This window comes from Lepeophtheirus salmonis, chromosome 8, assembly GCF_016086655.4.
Source record: "Lepeophtheirus salmonis chromosome 8, UVic_Lsal_1.4, whole genome shotgun sequence".
NCBI classification, from domain to species: Eukaryota; Metazoa; Arthropoda; class Copepoda; order Siphonostomatoida; family Caligidae; genus Lepeophtheirus; species Lepeophtheirus salmonis.
Genome location: NC_052138.2, coordinates 6,775,080 through 6,801,178, shown reverse-complemented (window position 1 = coordinate 6,801,178; position 26,099 = coordinate 6,775,080). Strand labels below are relative to the sequence as shown.

The window sequence follows — 26,099 nt, the reverse complement described above, 5'->3', positions numbered from 1 at the left end:
CTTCCCCCTCTAAATGAAGGATTTGTTTGTAGTGTTTATGGATTTTTGTACGTTTGAAAGAAAAAAAATTGCGAGAAAATTTAAATTTTTTGAAACTAAATTAAAAAAATAAAGCCCCCTAAAAAATAATCCTGCAGGAGCCGCTGAAAAAAGGGCATAGTTATAATGATTTTGAACCAGGAGAGGCCGAAATTTTTTCTGCATATGACTACATAATGGTTCACTTTATAACTTTCCTTGCACGTCGTTTTTTGGAGACAGCGACCTTAGAAAATCGAAATTCAATTATTGCAACCTTTTAATTACAAGAAGATAAATTTAATTATTAAAGTACTCGCGATACATTAATAAAATTCCCTTTTTAAGCTTGTACATCATACTGTACAACATATATAATATTTAATCTAATAGGCGTTTGCCCTCTTCTGCCTAACAGCGCCCCTGGAACAGACAATGGGCATAGTTGGGGCGACATGCCTCATCAGATACTCGCTAATACAATGAGGTCTTCAAGGGGGGTAGGAGCTCTCTAAATGATGGAATTTTCGGGAAATCACCACTAAAAATAATTTTAGAAAATATTTTAATATATAAATTAAGATAATTTATTTTGTTTTCTTTTCTTAAAAAGAAAAGAAAAAAAGGTAGTTGGAAGCCCCCTCGAAATTTAATCTCGCTGACGCCCTATGCATTGGAAAAACTTTACGGTTATTGCAATAACTTTATTTTTGTTTTATTTAAAATATATGAAATGTTAAAAATTGTATATTTTTTTTGTCAATCTGTCTATTATAAAAGAAATAGTGATTTGTTCAAATTGTATCTTTTACATAAATGGAGCTCTATTTTTTATTTTATTGGTCACTTATAAAAAAAAGTTATTTGTCAAATTAATTTGCCATTAATAAAAAGAACAAAGACATTCTGTCAAAATTGTCAAAAAAAAAAAAAAGCCCAGAACCCTTTCCCCTTCCATCCAAAAGAAAAGTTCAAGTCACAGTCTTCCCCATCCCCTCCCAGTTTAAAAATCCTAACTCTGTGCACCCCTAGAAGAAGACAGATGAACAAACAATGGAAGCTCATTCAAACTCAAACTAACAACAGAAAGAATAAATCCACAAACTGAATAGATAAATAAATAGTGAACAAAAAAACATTAAATAATCCGGGGGGATCTTCTTCTCCCCTTCTTTTTTTTCTCTGCGCGCGTCGACCAATCAGAAAATATCAAGAGACGCTCCTCCTCTCATTCTTCTTCCTTTCCTTCCCACCCTACACTCCCTCCTTTTATTTATCCCTCACGGAAAGTAAGTTTACCATAGTTCTAGCAGGCGTAGCATCAGAAGAAGAGGAAGCCCAAGTCAATCCATTGAGGCAGATTGGAGGATCATTCCATGGATCCAGTTGTGTTTTAAGTTGGAACTATTTTGAGTGTTTTTGTACAAAATTCTTTTATATCAAACCGTGCATTTTTGTTTGCGAATGAGACTAATAGAGGAATAGGACACAGGACTATGGCAGTCTCCGAACAAGAAGAATCCTCTAGCGGTGGTGGGAGCACTGCAGGCTCTCATATCGGACCTCCATCTCCCAGATCACATAATCGACCGTGTAATGTCGTTCGTTCGGATGAATGGACGACTGGAGGGAATTGGGAGGAACTCGTGAGTCCAAATGGTGGGGGTACCTCTAGTGGTGGGACTTCCACCTCCAAGCAAGGGGCTTCCTCTTCATACGTATCAACGGATCCATGTCTTAAGGTAAGTGATCACGGTTCTTATTCTTGAACTCGAAAGACAAACTAAAAGCTAGACTCATCCTTCTAAATAAAAAAGTATCCTTTATACAAAAAAAAAAAGAAGCTATTAATGAGTTTTTTCAAAATTGAGCGTAGAATTATATTTGTATCCTTATAAAGAGGATAAACGAATAATTTCAATTAGAAACGGGGTCCTTTTAGTAATTTTTTAAAGACCTTCTCTTTTTTTTATAGAAAAAAAAGGTATTTATTATTATTTTTTCCCAACTGATTTTCAAAATTCGATTAAACTCCATATCTACGGATCAAATGGAATCAATTTAGATGGATTAATATTCAAATATTCCTATACAAATACACATCTATAGTCACAATCAGAGCTGGAGAACTCGATACGGACTAAAAGTTAACTATACGCCAGACTTAAACCCCTATACAATTACTCGTGAAAAGGATTTGCTTTTAAGACTATATAAATTGAGAGGATTTACTCCATTTGGACTTGAGTTTAAAGGAGCAAGGCTTGACTACCATTTGTATACAACTCTGTTCACAATTTTTTTTATTTTAAATGTAGTATTTAAATTAGAGCTAAGATTGATTTAATCCAAAATATAAAAACCCTGACTGAAAACATTGTGCTTAAAATCCATCTAAAGCAATTCCACAAATGAACAAGTAATTAGAAGCCGATTGACCGTTTAAACTTGATTTTAAGAAAATGTTAATCCCATCAGATATACGAATGGGTTTATAAAAAATATAAAAGTCCAATTGAACACAACGATAATAAGAGCGATCTTAGGATAGTTTTATAGGAAAGTGAGCGCGACCCATTACCATTTTTGAATTGTGAACCTCATCCTTAATAATATGAATACCTTGTAGTTATATAAATCAGGCTACGTAAATCTTTTTTGAATGCAGGGCAAATAACTAACTTAAAAAAATAATAATAACAATTTTTTCTGCTATATGTTAATAGTATATTGTAAAAAAGTAGAAGAATACGGTCTTCTTGTTGCACGGCTCCTGTAAATAGAGGAGGATCCAAAATATACGAAAAAATACATACTCCATTTTCGAATCGAGGTGCAAACCTAATTTCTCATAATTTTTTTGTTAAAATACTAGAAACTCAGATTTACTAAAGCCAACAATTGTCGAAAAAATATTTGAAGTTACCCGAAGTATTAGTATTGGAAAATGTAAACTTTACTTAAAATCGAATTATAATGAAAATTTGGAGAGTTTTAGTAAATTATATTTAGTCAAATTTTTCGTATGACTCAAAAGAACAGTAAAAAACTACCCACTCTAATTAGAACGATTTTTAATTAAAAGATTATTGTGTTAAAACTTGCATTATACTATATGAAAATTATTGCAAAGTTAAGCTCAGCCGTACTAAAAACCACTAGTTTTTCTGAAAATGACTTCAACTCGACGAAGAACTCCAAAAATTTGAGCTCGACAGAGCCCTAAAATTTTTATTCAAATCCACCAGAATGATTGAAACTAGTTTTGAGACTCGGTCCTTAACCCATTTTTTTAAGGGTTTGGATATTTCGATCCAGGCCGCAATCTCAACCAATAGACTGAAATTTAATCTTTTTCTAATGGTTGATCGAACAATGTCCTCCCTCCCCCCATCCTGATATATGATAAAAAATATGAATTATAAAGGATATTTAACTACATATAACGTTATTGTAGGTAGATGCTTACATTCTTTGAAGTCTATATACATTAAGTATGTTAATTCCTTCTCTAGAACTTACCGCGACACGAAGTTTAAGCTATATGAATATTAAGTTTAGGATTTTCAGACTCAAACCAAACACATGGGTGTACAAAATCCATAGCTGTTTACAAAAAAAAAAAAAAAAAAAAAAAAATTAAAAAAAAATTTCAAAAATTAAATTTCAATTGAAATATTTTTAATTCACAGCAATTTACAAAAAATTACAAAAATCCACAGTTACTCTCAAAAAATAATATTTATGGAAAAAAAATTAATATATTAAACTTTTTGCAAAAAATTAACAAAAATCCACAGCTATTCAAAAAAATTTAATTTTTTTGAAAAAATTTTCAAATATTAAAATTTCTAGTAAAAACCTAAATTCCTAAATTTGTAGATGTATACAGCCTCTCCAGCCCATCCCCTGGGGACGCTCCTGAAACATTAATAGAAACCAAAAGTAACCAGGAAAGTTGGGGCAATTTGAATGAACAATGGAATTAAAAACTTGGCACTCTCTACTATTAATAATACTCATTTTATTATTAATAATTTTAACAGCACGAAAATTATGATATCAGCTGATTTATTGCCGTATATATATGTATATAAATGTGTTACAAAAGGTACTCTCACATTTAAAAAGTATATATAATAAAAACCCCAAGAAGAATACTCATTTTGATTACTCTCAAGGTCAAAAAGATATATGATTACGTAGTTTAATAGCAAATGATTATTAGAATAATACCTACTATCATGTGTTATATATAGCCTCAAGGGATGACGTTGTAGCCACATGTGTAGAAGGAATCACCAGGTATCTTCTCTTCTCACATAATATGTACATAAATCCATTTATTATTCATAATACTACACACACACACTGTGGTCCAACCAACCAACCAAGCAATAAACCAACTCTTGTGTACTATCATAAATATTATTTATTAATTAAATTCGCCAAAAGAATTATAATACATAATATTTCATTGCCATCATGTACATTAGACGACTAGTGCTGTGGTATCACTCCTTATTTAGAACGGAAGACTGTAGTCCGGCCCAGTTCGGTCTAAATCATTACTGTATATCATTCTTAAAAACTTATTAAGTTAAGTCCTTGATGACGTCACTTAGTTCTAGTACTGACAGTCCCAAAGACTGACGGTCGTAAGGACCCGTCCTAAGATTAGACTGGACAAGACCGAATAAACGAAGATCGGCACAACACTTCATAAGACTGTTTCGTTTTTGGTTAATATGTATCAAGTACCTGTGCATCAAGACCTATTCTCCTGAGGACAATAAAAAACTAATTTGTGCAAAGATAGAATCATCTGAGGTATGGGTTCCAGAATGTATTGGGGGGTAGTGGGGGTACAATCGTGAAGTCCTCAGGAGCGTCAGAAGATTTATATATATATATTTTGGGTTGCCGTTCCTATTTTTTGACAACCTTGACAGAATATGTTTTCTTGTCAATTTTAAATTTGACAAGGAGCCTTTTTAAGAAGAAACAGTAAACTTTTATTTTTCAATTTAGAGTTAAATCTTTTTTTGGGAAGAGACTAAATTTGAAAGGTATAAACATACTTTTTTGGAATAATTTTATAGTTATAAAATTTGTACGTAAAACATATTTCTTTTAAATGACATGGATTTTTTTTTTTTTTTAAATAATAACATTTTTAATTTTATACGAGCATTTTATATAGCGATAAATATATAATTTCTCCCAAAGTAGGGGGGGGGGACAAAGGCCATTGGCTCCTATGATTCCAGCGCCAATGCTTTCAAGTCATTTATTTTTGAAAAAAAAAAAAAAAAAAAACGAATCTTTCTGTCGACATTCACCATTTTGAAGGTGCTTGTACCATCCAAAATATGATGGTATGAGTCAATATTTGTACTGTTTATATCCATTATATCAGTTAAAAATATTCATCACCTTTTCCTGAATGGTTTAATATTTTTTTTCTCCTGCACAATGAACTTTTCTGCTCAGGAGAATCAAAAATCATTTTAATTTTGGAAATAGATTTACCGTACAAAATATGATGATACTATGAGGTAAAAAGTTTTATTTTTATATTTTCAAGTATTTAGTTTATCAGGTAAAAATATTGTGTATCTTAGCCTTAATAATTCAAGGGTCTAAGATCTGTTCACAGATTTGCAGCTTCCCCGTTTTAATAAAGTTTCAGTTCCTTATTTTGTTCAACTAATGTTAAATTTTGATACGTTATGTTTGATTAAATAAGGAAAGGACAGACCATTGAACACATCTTAGTCCCTTAGAGTTTGAGGGTAATTTGAACAATAAACAATTGAACTGATAAACCAATTTCGAACCAAATGCCAATGTTTTTTGGGTCGAAACAAACTTATACAAATTCAGTTTTTTAAAGTTATTTTTTTTTGTAGAGGAGAAAAAATTATCAACCACAAAACGTTAGTTCTCAAACTGTGCGCTCACAAATATTTATTCTGTTGTTCTCTCTATTTATAAATAGCAAGCAATTATGCTAAATTGTCCAGTGAGGTGTGCCTCCCATTAAAATGAAAGGAAATACTTAATAGCCTCTACTTTCCAATAGACCAATTCCATTAATAGGGCAATATATTTGCTCTATTTTGTATACAGGGTCGTGCACTTATATACAATTGGTACAAAATTTGACGTCATTCAGATCCCGTATGAGTGCATCACGGTCAAATTTCCCACTGGCTATACAAGAAGTTAGGTGACTATTTTTCTTCTTCATTTTTAGTCCGTTACTACGAAGGAGAAACACGATCACTCATCAAAGAAGTGCCTTGCTAATTTGAAATTTTCAACATTCTGAAATGCAAATAACTCAGTTAGTTTTACTAGATCCCTATAGTCGGAGTCATCTAATCCTCTGTTGTTCAATAATTATAAATTGGTGTGGATCAAGTAATTATAAATCACTCTGGAACATTTTATAAAAGATTAAAAAAATTTCTTTATGAAGTAAAATGCTTACAACCGTTTTTAGTTCATAAATTCATATAAATGTAAATATTGACATTTAAAAGTTCAAATAGGATAAAATGTCAAAATACCAACGGTTTCAAATGGTACCACACGCTCTAATATAATTTTGAATTTTTAAGCCTATATTCCTTTAAAAAAAGTCCAACAAAGAGATAATGGAAATTTGAAACTGTGTATACTTAAAAGATCTACAAATACTAAAATCATAATTTGACTTTAAATTCAAAATATGACCAACTCTGGTACTGTTTCTGTAAGATTAATATTTTTCTTTATGGAGTGAAAGGATTATTCTGTGAGAGAATTGAGGCAGTGTTCATATTGAAAATTAATATGCTATTAGTATCTATGATATTAAGCAAAACTAACAAATTGACCAATTTGCATTTCTTCATTATCAGGAGGAGGTCAAAGTGTGTTCCAATCATAGTTCACAACTTTTTACAGTGCACCATCAAGTCTTATAAGTTATCTCATACCTTATCAAGTTTGAGAAACACTCGTCTAACGTAATGTAGTTAATAGTTACATAGACGTATAATGGTTTTTATGGACCTAACAACGTTTTTTCCCGTTTACTTTGTAGCCAATGATGTTTGTACACATATGAACACTATTCACCACATATAAAATGTCATAAAAGCCAATCAAAGGAAGAACCATCTGCTCTGCTCCAACCATACAACCATCCATTCGTATGTATGTACACCCGGAGTGACTCGAATTACACAGATGTATATTGTACAAACTCTGTATTCTCCATCACTAATATGACTTTTCCCCATTTCCATATAAGACATTCACAAAAAAATAAGAGAGAATAAATAAAAAATACTTGGAATGATTAATGTTTTTCTGTAATATAAAGAAGAAGAAGAAAAAAGATGCGATAAGACCTCTTTCTTTCCCTCCTATCTTCTTTACTCTTCTCTCACGTACCTATGTATACCTATATAGATTGTGCCTACATACATAGGTACGGAAGATTCAATCAGACACCATACAAATTCACTTCATTAGTAATCTCTTTCTCTCCTTCTCTATCTAACTTTGTTGTTCATATTATCGTTTTAACTTTTTGGTTGCAGACTTTTTCTACCATAGTATTCTTTGGACTTGTACTTTTTTTATTCTTCAAACAAATCCAATTATTAAGTGGTGAGTTATCACAAAAACAATCATGAACAAAATATCAAGAAAAGGAGAAAATGCTAATTAATTTGTTTACTCATATCTACAATATATGAGTAGTGATGAAAATCGTGGGTATTTTGGGCATCTTAAAAAAATGGAAAATAAACATGGCCGCCCTGACAATACGAAGAATTTTTTGAAGGGGAGCAGCTTGGCTACGAGATCAGCTACAAGCAGCTGTAAGCATGTACAATTATTCCAATGTCGATACTTAATTCAACTCTGAGTCCAACAAAAACTTATAATTACAGGGATGGTATGAAAGTTTCCGACCTAACAAAGATACAAGAATTTCTTTGAATTTTTTAAATTGCATGTTTCATACAAATTGTCCTACTAAGAATATGTTTTATACAAAGTTACCGTACACCCAATTGTTCAATCTAACCTAGAAATAGTCTTTGAATTACGGTGTGAGACAATATAACTTTCTACTTCTAAAAGACAATACAATAAGTTTTGTAGCAGGTTCGGATCTATAGATGGATTTTTGATGATGTCATGTGTTTCTAAATTGTAAACATTGGCCCATTAACTTCATATGAAGTTAAATGTGGTTCATTAGTTACACAGGGAAACACTCATTTTGTACCAATGAATTCAAGCCAAAAACAGAATTTAGATTTGAGTGCAAAATCCAAAACAGATCAGTGTTTTTCTCTCAGTCATCGGAATTCTGAAATATCTGGGATTATAGTAATTCGGGACTATTACCGTTTAGAGTCATTTTTTTTAGAGTTAAAAATCCCCAAATTAAAAGTAATAAAACTTATGTACTGTGTTTTTATTGATTCTGAATCTTGTTCAAAACTCGGAATATTTCCATTTTTAGGCTGAAAAATGATGAAAAAGCACTCTTCTTCGGACCCTTATAACTTATTCATAATATATATAGTGATGTAGAACATCATGGCTTATATTATAGAATAATATTCAATGTATAATTTAATAAAAATATCTATTTAAAAAATATGCGTCTCCAAGGATTTTTGTTCTATTTTGTAGTGATCCCATTTTTTATGGGGGTACTAGCAAATAGTCAACATGATCATCATATTTTTTCCCAATTTCAATGCCAATGTCATGATGTCATGATCCATAAAAGGAAGATGGAAGTAATCGAAGGAACATGCTTTAAATTTGATCATCAATCTCAAGAGATGTTCGAATTCGAATTCCACGAAGGACGAGGGGAGGAGAATTCATCCGAGGAAAACTTCCAGACCTCATAAGGGAGTAGGGTGGGCTCCTTCCTTGGGAATGAGATACCAGGATCGAAACAATAAAGTGATCCATTCACAATGGGTAGATAATTTTAATATTTCAAAATGGGATCACTTAAAAAATACAAAATAGAACAAAAATACTTGGAGATGCATATTTTTTCTCTAATGCCAGATATTTCATAATTCAGATGACTGAAAGAAAAAAAATGAGATCAGTTTTGGATTCTGCACTCAAAGATCAATTTTTTTTTTTTTTTACATGAATTCATTTGTACAAAAAGAGTTTTCCGCTGTGTCTTCAATGACAATAAAGAAGAAAATCGGTTCATAGATTGAGACCGGAAAAATTGCTCCACGATTAGAGTCCGATTATATGTCAGTGTAAAGTCTGAGATTGAGCTCTGAACTGAATTATTGATCCCAAACGCTGTAGAAAAAAAACACTTAAGATCAAATCTGTCTTTTAACAGATAGAAAGAAACATTACCCTATAAAAAAACCTCATTAAATGAAGTATGGGTTTAAATTAGGAAAGTGCCAAAAGAAGGCTTGGCCTTTTAAGAAAGGGCATTCTAAAATAAAACATTATTTTCTAAACATTTTATAAGGAAAGGCCAAAAAGCCGTCTTATATTAAAGTCTAAAATATAAAGTCTGGCAACTGACTGTTTTTCCAAGGAAACCTTATAATCTACATTGAAACCACGCCCATCCTGCTAAATTGTATTTTTTTTTCCTCTAGAAGCGACAGGGTATTGAAGTTACATCGAACTTACGCACATTGATTTAAGCGAATAATTTCTCCCGAGTGAGTTGTCGTCCACATTTTTTATAAATATATATATATGCAGACCAATATTTCATAGGTATATTTTGGTCAATTAGGGTACTAGTATTCAAATGAATTTTTGCTACTGAAATCAGTGTAATTTAAGTCAGCATAATTACATTGTTAATATAAATTCACAATAGCTATACATTGAAGAATACAAATGTATTATTCATATAGATAAAAAAAAACATTTCAGTTTCTTTTTGTATTGTATTTTATTGAGTATTACCTTTATCAGAATCATTTATTATATATTTGCCTTTTTCAACTTTACAATAGGATGAAAACAGCGAGATTTGTTTTTCCTGCGGTGATGTCATCGTGGATCGATATATACTTCAAGTCGCATGCCGTTCCTGGCACTCTCAATGTCTCCGATGCTGTGTTTGTCGTGGACAACTCGACTCTCAAACATCTTGTTTCATACGTGATGAGGCGCTATACTGTAAATTAGATTATACTAAGTAAGTTCATTCATTTATTCCATAAGGATCTATTTTGAAATTGGCTAGACATCATTTTCTTCCCTCTGTCTAAGTGAGTGATTCTCAAACGGTTGCATGTTACGAGTAGGTAATCCAAAAAATATATATATTTTTGGAAACCATAGTTTTTTTTTAAGATAAAAGGCTATCCAAAAAGCATTAATGACGGTACTTGGAAATCTTGATATTATATCAGGCCGTAAAGATTGTAAAAAGGTTTGAGAAACACTGATCTAAGGAATTTGACAAAGACAATTCTGTTTTAGAACACGAGTCTTTATAAAAATCAAAGTATCCCTATATTTAACTATGTAAATAGTAGGTGAAGTTAAAAGTTCTGAGCGTTTTTTCGCTTTATTTAGACAATAAAATTAACATTCTTAGGATTATCGGATTTAAATGGTTCCAAACGGGTTTCTGGCTAATCTTGAGGTTCTGATCAATGGCATAAGCGCTCAAGGGGGGTATAGTTCAACTCAACAATTTCCAATATTTTATCGACATTTTCGACTTCCATATTACCAGAAAAGAATGGTTGGAAACGTTCGCTTTGCTATTGCATTCGATACTGTATTGGGTCCATAAACAGCACATTTTCATTGGCCACCTGCTCCGCCTCAGTGTTACTGAAGAATGTATCGAATTTTCTCATTTTTTACTTCCATTTTGAAACGCTGTAACACATCAACTGGCTTCATTAAACACAAAACTATAAATGAACTTTTTTAAGTGTTCCCTTAACCTTTAAGCATACTTTAAGCTTTTTTTTTTTACGCAATGTATTAATTGTGGGATATAGTTCACTAAAGCCATCTAGTGAAAAACGCTCAGAACTTTTTAATTAACTTAATATATGTGACCTGTAAATATATTCTGAGGAAATGAATTTCCTCGGAATATATTCCCTTTTTTAGAAATGATATTTAGTGACGTCACACAGGAAGGACTCGACATTAGAGATTATTAATGATGGAAGACGAATATGAATCTGACTAATTGGAATATATTGATTTGAAATTATGTAGTCATAAGTATTTAATGGTGATGAATAATGGAATATGAGGATATTGCTCCCTTGGAAAATTTCGCCTCATTTCGTCACAATTCAGACCTATATTAGCAATAGACAAGTTGGTTGGGTCCCTAACTGCCTACTCCAAGTCTCCTATAGCTAATAATCTCCAGTGTCGAGCCATAGTTGCACGATTTTTAATTAGTTTATGAACATTAACAGCATGACGTGACAAAATGTCTTTTCTAAAATTGGGAATTAATTTACTGGTAAGGGGTTTATTATGCCCGTATTTCCTAGCACCCTAAACTTAAGTAACATCATTATACCTAATAATGTAATCTCCGTCTATGCAGAATGTTTGGTTCAAAATGCTATAAATGTACACGAAACATATCCCCAGCAGATTGGGTCCGAAAGGCCAAGGACCAAATATACCACTTGGCCTGCTTTGCATGCAATTCTTGCAAAAGGCAACTATCCACAGGAGAGGAATTTGGCATAATTGATGGTCAAGTACTCTGCAAATCCCATTTTTTAGAACTACGTGACGGAACCTGCTCCTCCTCGGATGGTAAGGGCACATCTCTTTATTAATGCTAATATCTCTCAAGTCTCTACAAGGCTCTCCTCTTCATCTCAGACAGCGGGGAGTTATCCGAAAATAGTTCAAAAAAGAAATCCAAACGAATGAGAACCACCTTCACGGAAGAGCAAATACAGATTCTTCAAGCCAACTTTCAAATCGATTCCAATCCAGATGGCCAGGACCTAGAGAGAATTGCACAAATCACGGGTCTGAGCAAACGAGTCACACAGGTCTGGTTTCAAAACTGTCGAGCTCGACAAAAGAAATACACAATGCCTTGTAGTAAAAGAAGCATTTCCACAAAAGGTGAGTTTTTAACCTGATTGAATAGTGTCCATAAACAGGGTCGTCAAATGCTTGCAAACATTGACACTTAAGTTAGTTCTAATAAATATGTAGTACATAGTTAGTAACTCCATCATCTCTGTCCATAGGACTCAGTCCAGTCCCAAAGGACCAATGCTCATCTACTCCACCCGCAGTGGATCTACACGTCATGTATTCATCTTTTAGAGCACAAACCGGTGAGTGCTAGTCTCGTATCTGGGGTGCCTCAACACAAAAGCAATCTCGAAAAGAAATCAAGAAAACCAGTCCTTCACAATTTCCTTTAACAAAAACCAACTATATATAAACAGTTCATTTCAATGAGATATTATTTCTGTCAATACTGGTATTTTTTTTCAAATTTTTGCAGGAGTTGATATGTAGGAGTGTAAACTATAGTATATTTAGAGCAGTCTCAAATTTGGGGGATTAATGCACCCCGGAGAATAGTCCGATGCATTAAAACGTTACTTTTTCTGTTATCCAACAGAAAAACCCAAAAAATGTTTTTAAATTCATTTTTTGACAATTTTCCGAGTAACAATTTTGTAGAACACATAATTAGCTGTCTATTGCTAAGAAAAACATTGTCCTAGTCACTCCCGTGGGCCAACAATACGAGTAGAGGCAATTTACAGCTAAGTATATGTTCTACAACATTGATCATAAGAAAATTGAAAAATAAAAAGGACTTTTAACCTCTCAAAAATTGCATAACAGATCATAACGGTTGGCCTCATATAACTAGAGGAATTTTCCGGGACTTTAAGAAATTAAAAACTCTTTTGTTTCATATAGATCAAAAAATAAAAATTGCAAGCTTTTAATAATGATTCTCGCTGCATGTAATGTATATCTGCACACTTTTTTTTAAAGGAGTAGAGAAAAAAATATTCAAGGGCCAAGTTACATGTGTAACTGTCGTTCGCTTAATTACTATCATGTTAAAGTCAAAAATCCTTTGTCTGATTCTTTTCTTCTTCTTTTTTTTGTCTAAAACTTATAATCTTCTTTAAAAAAAGTGTACAAAGTTACATAGCAATATTCAGCAAGAATCATTCTTAAAATTTTATAGGCTTTATTTTTTACAAAGCAGTAGCCTTTTAGTCGAAAATTCCTAGAAAAATGCTATTTCAAGGTAGCCATGACCTAGAAGCCCCAACACATTCTTACCAGAGCCATTTGATGAGCCTTAAAAATCAACATGAAAAATTTCAGCAAATCCATTTGGCCGTGATTCCCGAACACATACAACCATCCCTATTTAATATGTACCTATAATTTAATAAATAGCCATGAAAAAAATTGTGCAACCATTTGAAAAGAAAAATGATTATACCTATGGTAGTTTGCTTTTGTGTTGACAAGCCTCCTCAGATTCGTATATATTTTAATTATTCATCTCCCTAACTAAAAATAATTATTTCCATACCCACAGATGGAAATAACACGGATGATTTGTCACAGGATTCTATTGGAAGTAATTATCCCATGCGAGGAGAGGCTTGAAGCTCTGATAATAGTGATTACTGATTTTGTATAATTATTCAAAGAGAAACATTTTCCAAAAGAGGACAAACCCCCCACTCCCCCCACCCCCAACTCATTTCCATTCGTACATATCTAGCTATATATTTTATACAAAAACATGAAGAAGAAAAAAAACTAAGAAAAGAAAAGAAGAAATATTATTATTACCTATTATCAATTTTATCTGTTTTCGTTGATTTTTATTTTAATTATTAAATTTTACTCACAAATATAATATATATATATATCAATAAATAAATGAAGAAATATATATCGTCTGAACATTCTCTCTGATCTACATACTTACACAATAGTTGTGTTTCGAAGGGGTCTGAGGACCCTTTCCTGTTTGTTGGAATGCACTTTGTAATTTGGACCTTTCTAAAAGTTTGTACTGCATCGGTCACAGAGCAAACTTCGCATTAGATCGGCCACAAAGAAAAAATCAATCAATCTTGGTCTCATTTAAAGTTGGGTATAGTTCGATTTTATGAATAAACGCTTGATGACGTCAAACGTGTTTACAAATTGTGAACATAGTTAGAATATCGTCAAGTGGCTCTGAAACCATAGGGACTATTTGCTCACACTTTTTTAGAATAAGCAGGGGCGTCTGTAGGGGGTGGGTGGAGGGGCTGTAGCCTCCCCCGTCAGTTAGAATTTTTTTTGTGATGATAATTTTTTTTTATGCCAAATAGGGATAATTTTTTTTTAAGATTTATTTTCTTGAAAAAAGGTCATTCGAGTAAATTATGCAACAGAGCAAAAAAAAATCAGAAGTGGATTTTTTAATTTATTGGAAATTTTTTTTCAAAAAATTTGAAATTTAATTTTTGAATTTTTTCTAACAAAAAAATAATTGTAGGTGAATAGCTGTGGATTTTTGATGTTTTTCTAAAAACCATGCTCTGTACCCCAAATATTATACTACGGACGCCGATACTATGACGTCACAGTTTCATAATTTGGACACTACCCTTCCAAACACATTCTGACACCACTGATAACGTCATATGATGTATTTCATTTGCGTAATCTTTTGATTACATAGTAGTTGTTTTAGGGAATTTTCAGAGCTTCAAAAATGCTAATTCGAATTCAACCCATCATCAACATATCAAATACGACTAAGGTGAATATGAGTATAAAAATCGACAACTGACAACAAAATACCTTGAAAATTTGTATGTGAATTAAGTGTAAAGTCGTGATGAGGCATCAAACTTGTCAAACACGCCAAGAACGTCTTAAAGGAGATAAACCAATTCTTTTTTTTCTTTGTATTTCCACATTTTGTTTTGATTCCATGTCTTTAAGTCTAAAAATGTCCAAGGAAACGCTTGTGGGATATCGTCCTCGGCGACAAGGCTTCAGATACCGTTCTGCCTCCATGTAACCCTCCTCCAGTCATGACCTCAATCCCCTGTACTTTTACAATTTGGAGTGTCTTTGAGAAAAATATATGAAGCACCTTTCATTGATCAAAGCTACCCTCATGACAGCGTGATACGGCCTTTCTTCGTTGTTCCGAGCTCCCAATCTGTTCACCGGTTATTCGAGGCTCTTTTTACTTGAATAAGAGGACATATTTAATAAAAATTATAGTATACTACAAAATTTGCTTTGAGTTGTCTGTTCTTGATTCCATAAAAGTTACGTAGGTTTTGTGTCTCTGGAACTCAGTTTGTTTAGTCTCTATTTAAGTATTTTTTGTAATTGAGTCATGTTACAGCATCTTTGGAGGCCTGAGGGGTATGTGTAGTATTTATATATGATCTCCTATTCCTTAGGATCCCTTGAATCACCTTGTACAAAGTCCCAACTTGTACAGTACATCATAATATGTATATGTATAGCCTATAGGTAATATTATTGTAAAGGAGGAACAAATCGGATGACACCTCCGGGTCAGTGATAACATCATCAATTATGTAGTAGATACATTCAGAATATATTATTCAATTGACACTATTCTTCCCCTCCACCACCTTATTCGTTGGATTGTATAAAACATGTATGTATATTAAACACCTTGATTGTCTGTAAAAGGAACGAGGAAGAAGGGATGATGATTTATGTATTTTTGTTAGATAGTACTAGTTAGAGGAAGATTTCTTACTAAAAGAAAGAACCGCTTCATCACTAACCTCCTCTAAATAAATAAATATCCCCCTCCCTTATTTTCAAAACAATTATCCAATGAGTAAGAATCTTCTTCCTCTTTTAGGGTAGGTAGTTCATTAGACAACTCTTCGTCTTCTTTCCCCTTTATTTCAAAAAACAACCAACGTAATCCGATAAAAAAAATTTGTTTGATCATCGTGAGGAAAATTCTCTTTCTCTCTCTTAAACTGTATTTATTCAACAATGGAGGTATTCTATCTGCTTTTAGTCTATGTATATTGTATATATATTCCTTTCCTTGATTATCCACCCAAATGTGAAAGAGGTTTAAATCCCAATTTGTTTGTTATGTAACACGTCATAGCCGAGGATTATTAGGGATTGAATGATTCTGTAGCCATCATCACAACCACCCTGCCTTTCAAGTTTATTTTATGTATATATTATATAAAAAAGAAATCTGCAAATGATTTCGTACGATCGTGACGATGAACAAGTGAAATTTTACTATTAGTGGTGAGATGAGGTTCGATACCGATTTGTTTTTGTGGGATATTCCGTCTTGAGTTTCTAAACTTTTATATGCTAGTGAAAAAATAAAATGCAATTTATTTCTAATGACGGGTACAATGAACAAGGGAATTGTTATTATTAGTGTTGAGATGAGGTTCGATACCTTTCAAAATTCAAGAAATCTATAGCCATCCACAAAAAAATTAATTTAATTGAAATAAAAATTCCAAAATTAAATTTCAAATATGAAATGTAAACTTTTTGGAAAAAATCCCAACCTGAACGCCTTAAATTTTTGAAATGATGATTTTGCCATGGTTCCTTGTGGAAAATCAAAAAGGAAAAAATTAGATATCAGTCAGAAAATATAAAAAGGAAAAAAAATCATAGCACCGGCCTTGGGGTTAAGTAACATATTTTCTAGTTTTATATAGAAATCAGTTTAGAAGGTGGCCAGGAGGTACATATGAGGGTTACGAATCTCCTTGGCCCCTTGTTTAGAGCTCAGCCTGGGTATAATACAACACATTTGGACGCAGGAACGGTCAAAACTAATTCATAAATTGGATCAATCTAAAATTGCAACTGAACGATGTTTTTGCGTCTTTCCTTAAACCTTCTTTCTTGTCCAAAGAGAACAAAACAGGCTGCATTACGTAGTCCCTCAAAAGATTCGAATCCTCGAATTTATATTTCAAAGACTGTGAATTAATACTTCTTTTTTTTTACATACTTGTCATGATATCTAGCAAGTTATGAGAATCATGACAAGTGAGTTTAGGCTCTTTCAAACAATTTTATACTTTTTTTCTAGTATGATACAATGACATTTGAATATGTAACTAAGTTTGTAAAAATGATCTTCAGGGATGTTGATCATCAAAGAATATGAGTACTACAGCTCTGTATATTCAATGAGTTCCATTTAAAATGAGAATTTGTGTCCAACTTTATTAGTATGTAAAGTAAATATTGATGTAAATTCCTTTATCAATTTTTAATTCCATCAATTAATTCATTCATTGAATAGCCATTTTTTCAGAGACTAAATTGACCACTGATGATAGAATACATAGTCATTTTAAAATTTGAGGAAATGCCACATTGACAAGGTTAAATCACATGAAAACATCATAGGCAAAAAGTGTAATTGCACTGACTAATTGGTAAAAATGGCTACACCCCCAATACTTGCCATTATAATTACGAGTGACTGACGAACATTTTATGGAATTATACCTGAATTTTGTCATTTAAAATGTTTTATTTCATTTCTTGATTGTTATCAAATATTTACCTTTATTGTTACATGTAATTTTTTTTTCATAAAAAGATACTGTAAAAAGGGCCAAAAATCAGTTTGTAGCCAATTCCTTCTAACCATGTCATTATTTAAAATAATTATTGTGAAATATTCACAGAGAGGCTAATTCGTATGCAACCAATCATCAATGGTCAGAACACTAACAAACATAAAATCGACAGCTGACAAAAATACAGCGTAAAGTTTTATGGTAGTGAGATTACGTCGTGCAATTTGCTTAAGTACAAGTTACAACTTGTATATGAACCATTTAGTTTTGAGCATACCTAACATAAATCTATATTAAGTGTTTTCAATCTATTACTTTTGCCACTTCTTGGTAATGTTCTGAACGTTGCTGATTGGTTGAACCAGCCCTTGTTAAAGATTCCACACTATGGATAAAGACCAATGCCATAGTTAGGAAGAATAATTATCAAACTACCAATTATGATATAGGGTCACGTATTTATTTATCTTTTTAAAGGAAAGGTTGAGAGATTAAGGTCCTAACAAGATCTCATCAAAAAGCATTCCAATAAAACATTCCCTTTTTATAAAAATAATAATAATTCAAAATGACAATTTTTAATTTATATTCACTCTTATTTTTCCACCTCACAAATTATGAGGCCATCTATAAAGCTTAAATAGGCTTTTGGTCATTTTTCTGTATGTATGTAGATAGTTTTTTTTTTTCTCCCTCAATTTATGTTCTTGCAGTTTAATAAAACCCCAAAATTATGACCATTATTTATTATGGAGCCATCGGATTACAAACTCTTCGGCATTTGTTTGTACTTTGGTAGTAAGTAGGTAGATCCGACATATTTTATGTTGTAAACACTTATTATGACCGAGTGACCAAAGAAGAAGAAAAAGAAAAGAATGTTTTTGAAAAACGCACACGTAACGGGCTATTTTTTTATTATTATTATTTGCTTCCTTCCCCTCTCTTTTGGCCAATTAGTGCGTAAAAAGAAGAAGGGGGATAATTCCTTAATCCCTTATTTTTATATGTAATATTTAGGAATAATCACCACTAATAAAACAGAGTTGCCATATGATGATGATCAAGATGCGCAGTTATGCGCATATATTAAGAGCTATTTATAGAAAGAATGGAAAAAACTGAGAGGAAATCTCCATGATGTTGTTGATAACGTCGTTGTTGTTTTTATGGACTTGAGGGATTAAATATGGCCTGTCAATACAAAAACAAGCCAGCTCTATAACGCCTACTAAACTGGGGGCAGGAATCAAAACCTGGAATGTTAATAAATGTTAATTTTCTCATTAATATAGGAAGGTTTAGAGATTATTTTTTGACATTCTGGTTCAGCCATTCTTTATGCATAAACAAACTAATATAAGCACTTCGCCATCTCGTCATCATAATTGAGCATAAAAGAAAGGGGCAAAGCATCTCAGAATCTCCTTGATGTTGAAGTTGAGGGAGTGAGGATTTGTACATTCTAAAGTCCTGCAGGAGCCTGGTTTTCAAGGTGACCAAGATGAAAAATGATGGAGAAGACCTCTACAGGAAAGTAGGAAGTGGAGGGGGCAGCTTAAAGAGTGGATCCGGACAGTTCCTGTCCCGCTTGGAGAAGAAGATGTAGGAGGAACCCACGAAATCGATGATTCATAATGCTACAATTAGATTCTTCGAGCAGAGCCCTTCTTCCTCTGCCGATCTTGATATTCCCGTATATGTTCAGATTTGAATAAAATATTCAAACTGGTGAGTAAAACTTTAATTTTTCTTTGTTTTTATTAGTGAACGCTCCTCAGACTCAAGTACTCATCCGTCATCCCATACATATTAAATTTTTTTCTCAGACTCTTATTAATATTCTTTCATTATTGAGGACATAACACGTCAATTGAATTGATAAAAGGATTGAGTAGTGATGTTTGATCTAACACTGATTATTTCTGGGGGAGTTATTTGCTATATTATCAAAACAAAATTTGTATTTTAGCATACCCCTAATTATGTACTTCGAGCAATGCGGGGAACTTCCTGCAAATATAAGAAATTGAAGTCCTTTCTTAAATGCTTGTTCCCAAGTAGGTCGCTATATTAGAAAGGTTGGGAACCCCTGTTTTAAAAGTATGTATTTGTTCAACACACATCAATTTGTGTCCATAATATTATTAATATGAACGATAGGAGGTCCAAATCAAAAGAGAGAATACATAATACCTTACACAAATCGGGCATTCTTCGGCCTTTTTTGTTTTGATTGCGTCTCTGTGTAAGAAGGAGAAAAGTTTAATGAACTTTGATCACACAATGACAGAAAATACATTCTATGGGTAAGCGTTTATTAATGATGAGGTTGACAGCTGTAGAAATCAAGTATTTTTCCCCCGATAAGTGGGTCATCCAGAAGTATTTTAATGATTTTTTATTTTATTTCCCTTGTACTTACTACAAGATGAGATGTAATCTTGCATTATCGTATTTTCTAAATACATATTATTTAAGTTTTATAATAACAGTATGAACAAGGACGAAATATAGATAAGGTGAAAATAATATATATACTTTGAAATCCACGAGGGGGATAAAGGACGAGGTTGTGTGGTATTTATAGGCTAAAAAGTTCCGACGATTTATGTACATCTATTGCCCATCCTATAAAATCATAATATTGTACTATTGAATGCTTCGTATTTTTCTACAATGAATGACACGATTCTGCGATAAACGATCAGATCACACGCAGTTACAAACATTTATTTATGTGTATAATCAAGCAGACTCATTTGGGGGTGGAATTGCGGCTCCCAAGATCTCAACAGATCATAACATGATTTTAAGAGTGAATAAATAATATATAAATATTATCAGATGAGCGGATCTATATGAGATAGTCACAAACTTTATACTATTGAAGATGTAATCAAAGTATTGATTATTCAAATTGTATAAATTTGAATAAAAATAATATTGATAATTTATTATGAAAGTAGACTTTGTTTGTTTTCAAATTAAATCAGTACACATTCTTATTTATTATTCACGATAATCTGATTGAGAATTCTTCATATTATGTAAATAAATAAATCAGTAGTTTTCTTTGATTCATTATCCAAGTGAATATATATTTATTTGGTAAATTTAATTACTCTAATCAAATGATGCATTTGTCTGATTTAAACTTAGAAGAAAGCTATTTATAGAATGTATATAGTTATATTTATGTATAAAATATCAGTAATGAAGACAGTTAAAGTAATCACTTGAATCAACACTCTAAGTATTAAGTGCATCTTTTGACAAATGCAATACTTTGTTACTTCTCTTCATTTCCTAATTCGAATACTTCACCAAAATGTAAGTGGATATTTCAGCAAAATAAGATTATACAGGGTTGGGCAAAAAATAGTGGACCTTGGAGCCTCCTGGCCTTCATGATCTTTGTTACGTCTTTGTGGCGTGGGGTTCTTGTGTATGCGAAAAATCCTACATTGCCCTTCAAAGTCCTCCTGATGGTTCTAGTAGCCACAAAGAAGTCGTTGTGAGACAATTTATCGATTTGATGGGATCCTCCTTGATCTTCTTCTACATACTGGACAGGAACTGGAGAGGTCTTCTCCATCATTCTTCATCTTGGTCACCTTAAAACCAGGCTACTAGAGCACTTCACACTGTACACAATCCTGGCACATCAACTTCAACATCTAGGAGATCTGAGGTGCGCTGCCTTTTAGCTTTTTACTCACCCACGAGATGACAAAATGATTGTAATTATTTGTTTATGCACAAAGGAAGGCTGAACATGAATAATAATTTAAAAAATCACCAAACCTTCCTATCTTTGATAGAAAATTAACATTAATTATCAATCCACATTTTGCTGCCCAACCCCTGTATATCCCTTAGTAGTTTTTTTTTTACTATTACTCACCTTAAGTAGACGGGAAAGCCACCTCTCCCTAAAGCCACAGAAACCCCAATTAAATGCGGCAGCCCGTGTAACATATAGCCCTAAGACTGGGATATATTTTCATCTACTAAAATTACATCTTTTACAACAAAAATTTATAAGACCAAAACAAGGCCCAAAAACTGTCTATAATAATAACATAATCCCTTGGTAGTTTTTGGACATGATATGAAGTATCAGTTAACTAATCAAACCATTCTGTTCCCCGTCAACTGAGTTTAACTTTTCATCTGTGTTTGTTTGTCTGTTTGTGAGCAGGATTATAAAAAAAGTTAAGGACTGATTTTCGATAAAACATTGTTGGAAGATTACATATTATGTTAACAGTAAGATGACATTACATTTTTAATTCTAGTATTGTGTTTATTTATTGTCAACGGCTTCTTCACTTAGTGCTCTCATTCTGAAGATTTACATATGTGTACCTTTTAAAATGGTCATATATATTCTACGCAATAATATCTATCAATATTCCATTATGTTTATGTCCGTTTTTTGAATTTTTATAACCTCAAATATCATTTATAATAACTGGGTTTAAACCACAATTTTGTACAAAAGTCATTTTTAGAAAAAAAAGAAAGATACAATATCATAATTTTTTACGTTTTCTAATTTTGATATCTATTTATGAAAATTAAATCAATTCAAGTCTGAAAAATACGTCATAAGGCAGATTACCACAACTATCGTGCGTGTATACGTATAAGTCAATACATAGGTTTAAATATATAGAAATGATGTCGGGAGAAGAGTTGCTCTCACAAAAATATAATTTATCTATATCTATATAAATATTTGCACCTATACTTAAACAAATACACGCACAATAGAAGTATTTTTCGTATTTTGAAGTTAAAAATGGGTCAATTTAACTCATAAAGGAGGGTTAATACCATGTCTAAGTGTATATATTTATATATATACGGGGTTGATCTTATCTAATGGTTAAACATTTTATTTTTTTCAATTTTACAATTGTTAAATTTAAACAAGAGGTTTTGTGAGGACAGTTATTATAAAATAGCGATGATCACAAATTTTATTCAATATGTGAACCCATAGCTCTAATAATTGCAGCAATACGAGGCCTGAATTCCTTGCAAACCATGACTATGTTGTCTGACTCGAGCTTGGCCCACTCCTTCTTGATAGAAGCCTCTATAGACTGGACACTCCAGCGAGGAGTAGCACGCACCCTCTCCACTAGAGACGGCTAAATAGTGTAGTCCAAGAGGTTCGTTTCTGGAGAGGAGGGCGCCCACAAATTGAAATTCCTAAAGTCCGGAAAGTTGTCTCTCATGATGGCCTGGGTCTTGTTTTTTGTTTGTCTTGAGTGAAAAAAAAATTGTTTCCGAACTATTCTTTTTCACAAAAATGGGAGGGCTGAGACATTGTCTAGATGTTCAGTTAGGATGTCGCAGCTGTTCTGCTTATTCACAGTAGCATGTACGGTGAATATATTTTCATCAGAAAAGAGCAAAACTTTGCCCGAATTTTGGTTGACCTTAAGACAATTTAGAATTTTCTTTACTATTTCCGACCGTCACAGCTTGCCTTGGTCAGAGATAAAATGTCCTGTTCTCCTCCTGTCTGATTTTGCACCAATGTTATTCCAGATTGAAAATAATAAAATGTACATATAGCACTAGGTAAGATCAACCCTGTATATATATAAATAATATTTTTATGATACCAACTCTTCTCCTTATATCATTTTATATATATATATACATAAACTCTTTTTTAAAAAAAATCCATTTTTCATCTTTTTTTTCCCCGAAATTTTTTATTTTCTGAATTTAAAATCAAACTGTCCCAACACCGGGGCAAGACAGACAGATTTTGACGTCATGGAAAATAACAACGGTATATTAACACCATATAATAATAATAATTATATGATTAATAGTTATGAAATTACTCTTTGACGTCAGTATTAAAAGCGTGGATGAAGTCAACCATAAGTCGTAAAAGTGTATCGGCATAACCTTGTATTTTATTAAGCTTACTAAAGCAAGGCCTCCCCCTTCGAAAAAAATAAATATATATATATAATCCTGCAGACGCCCCTGTTATTATATAAACTAACTAAATGTGGTAGATACAAGGTAATCCCTGTTGGTATAAACCCCCAAGAAATATCGAGGAAATGGGATCCCGGGAGAGAATCTCTAATGTAGGTATGTTACCTTGCCTTTTTGTATAATGTATCTTGTTACCAACTTTTAATTATTATTTAGAGTATAAATGATTATATATATCATGTTATCAATGACTGAGTATGAAATGACATGAATTCTAATGAAAGGTCGGTCCTAAATTAATATATCAAATGTAGAGTATGCTACTTTAACTCGTATTTGAGTCAACATATGAACAGTTGAAAGGAAAATACAATTCATCTTTGTTTATTTCAAAAATGTACTCGTGGTTAATAAAAGTACATATTTAGTATAAAATATTTTCAGCATTTGCGTTGGAAAATATATCATAAATAATTATTAATTAATTGGATATGAACATTTGATTTACTAGAGGAGGATATTTAAAATATTATAAATTATCTTTAATTTAATTATGATCTGTTTGCCATTTTTATTATATCCTTCTTCCCTTTCATATTATCGTAGATATCCTCTCAGGGGTGTTCGCTGGGTGTGTGAGGGAATGGCTGAAAATTTAATATTTGAAATCTAATTTAATTTTTCAATTTTTTTACAAAAAATTTAGTTTTCTGTGAATAGATATGGGTTTTTGAAATTTTTCCACAAAAAATATAATATTTGGGATTTTTTTCCAAAAAATTTAATTTATGTGAATAGCTCTAGATTTTTGAAGTTGTTTAATACTTTTAAATATAATTTTTGAAATTTTTTGTAGTATCTGTAGATTTTTTAATTTTTTTTTTATAAAATTTAATTTTTTGTGGATATTTGTAGATTTTTTCCCCATTAAATTTAATTTTTTAATATTTTTAGCTGAGATTTTTGTGTATTTTTTTTTTCCCAGAAAAACTTAATTTTTGAAAATAGCTAGATTTTTTTTTTTTAAAAAACTTTTTATCCAAAAAAATTTAAATTTTTGAATTTTTTCCATAAAAAAACCAAAAATCAATGGAGTAGTATGTAATATGTATTTAATAAGAATCTCTAGTTGTTCTTAATAATCATTACTACATTGTGTTATTCCTCCACGTTCCTCCTCCTTATTTCTCTAATTCGTCCTAGATTCCTCTTATTGTATAGATCAAAGTTCGGCAACTCCTGGCCTGCGAGTGAATTTTGAGCGGCCCGCCTTCTTATCATGAACAATCATCTAACTATAGGCATCCAAAGTGACAGCTGAGAGCTTCAGAAATGTCCTTCTTTGCACCTGTAGGGCGCAGGTAAGAGAAGTCAAACATATATATATATATATTTTTAGTGAGCAAGGAACAAAGTATTTCTCACTTTCAGGATCCACAGTGGAGGTTAGTAGATCAGCTTTTTTAGTAGGCAACACGTTCCATATGTACACATTGAATCTTGAACTTCAAGGAAAGAAAAAGATTGCATTTGAGATGTTTGGTCAAATTACTACTTTTGAGAGAAAACTTCAACTTTGGGAATACGAGCTCCAAAAAGGACTCTACTCTCATTTCCCAAAATTTCTCCAAAATCAAGAGAGTGATATAATAACAGACATCTTTGTGATCTCTATTAATGATTTGAGAAATGAGTTTTTCTGACTTCCAGATATATAAAATTATATTTCAATTATTTTGTACTCATTACAAAACAGATATAGAGCAAATGCCAGAAGAATATCAGTTGGAATTAATTGACTTGCAATATAATGAATCTTTGAAATCGAAATTTCATTTCGAACCCAATTGGGACTTCTACAAGAAATATATATTACTAATTCGGAAATAGAAAAATATTATGATTAACGCAAAACTGATGATGTCACTGTTTGGAAGCAGATAATTTGCTTCTGAACGACCTTTTCCCAAAATGAAGTACACTAAAAGTAATTTGAGAACAAGATTGCTTGACGACCACAAATATTTCACCTGAACTAGAAAAAATATCAGAAAATAAGCAAAAACAAGTATCGCATTCAATAATTAGTATTTTTCCTAACTTCCTTTTTTTTTAAATGTAAAATATACATTTTTCTTTTCTCCTGTAGTAAAAAATGAGGGTATTGTTTGAATTAAATTATATTAAATCCTTGTTATCTCTAAACACCCAGAAAATCAATTATATATTCAATAACATGGTTTTCCGACATGACTCCGCAGCGATAGCTGTTTGACCCCTACCCTCCAAAAGGATGCCCAACCCTGGTATAGATTGTGTCTAGCAACCTCGTCAACACAGAACAATAAAAGCCCTATATTTAAAAATAAAAAGTTTTTTAGTATTCATAGGTAGAAAACATCTCCAATGTATGTAAGATATTTGCAAAAATATTTAACATGGAATGCAAGGGGGAAA

At 32.0% G+C, this 26,099-nt stretch overlaps 1 protein-coding gene across 1 annotated transcript; it reads left to right on the top strand.

Annotated features, from left to right (window-relative positions):
- The first annotated feature begins 1,310 nt into the window (after positions 1-1,310).
- LOC121123307 (LIM/homeobox protein Awh) lies at positions 1,311-13,875 on the top strand. The gene is made up of 6 exons (XM_040718427.2): positions 1,311-1,760; positions 10,056-10,240; positions 11,630-11,847; positions 11,917-12,168; positions 12,297-12,386; positions 13,628-13,875. The coding sequence occupies exons 1-6, from the start codon at positions 1,515-1,517 to the stop codon at positions 13,696-13,698; spliced, it is 1,062 nt and encodes a 353-aa protein (XP_040574361.1). The 5' UTR covers positions 1,311-1,514; the 3' UTR covers positions 13,699-13,875.
- The last annotated feature ends 12,224 nt before the right edge of the window (positions 13,876-26,099 follow it).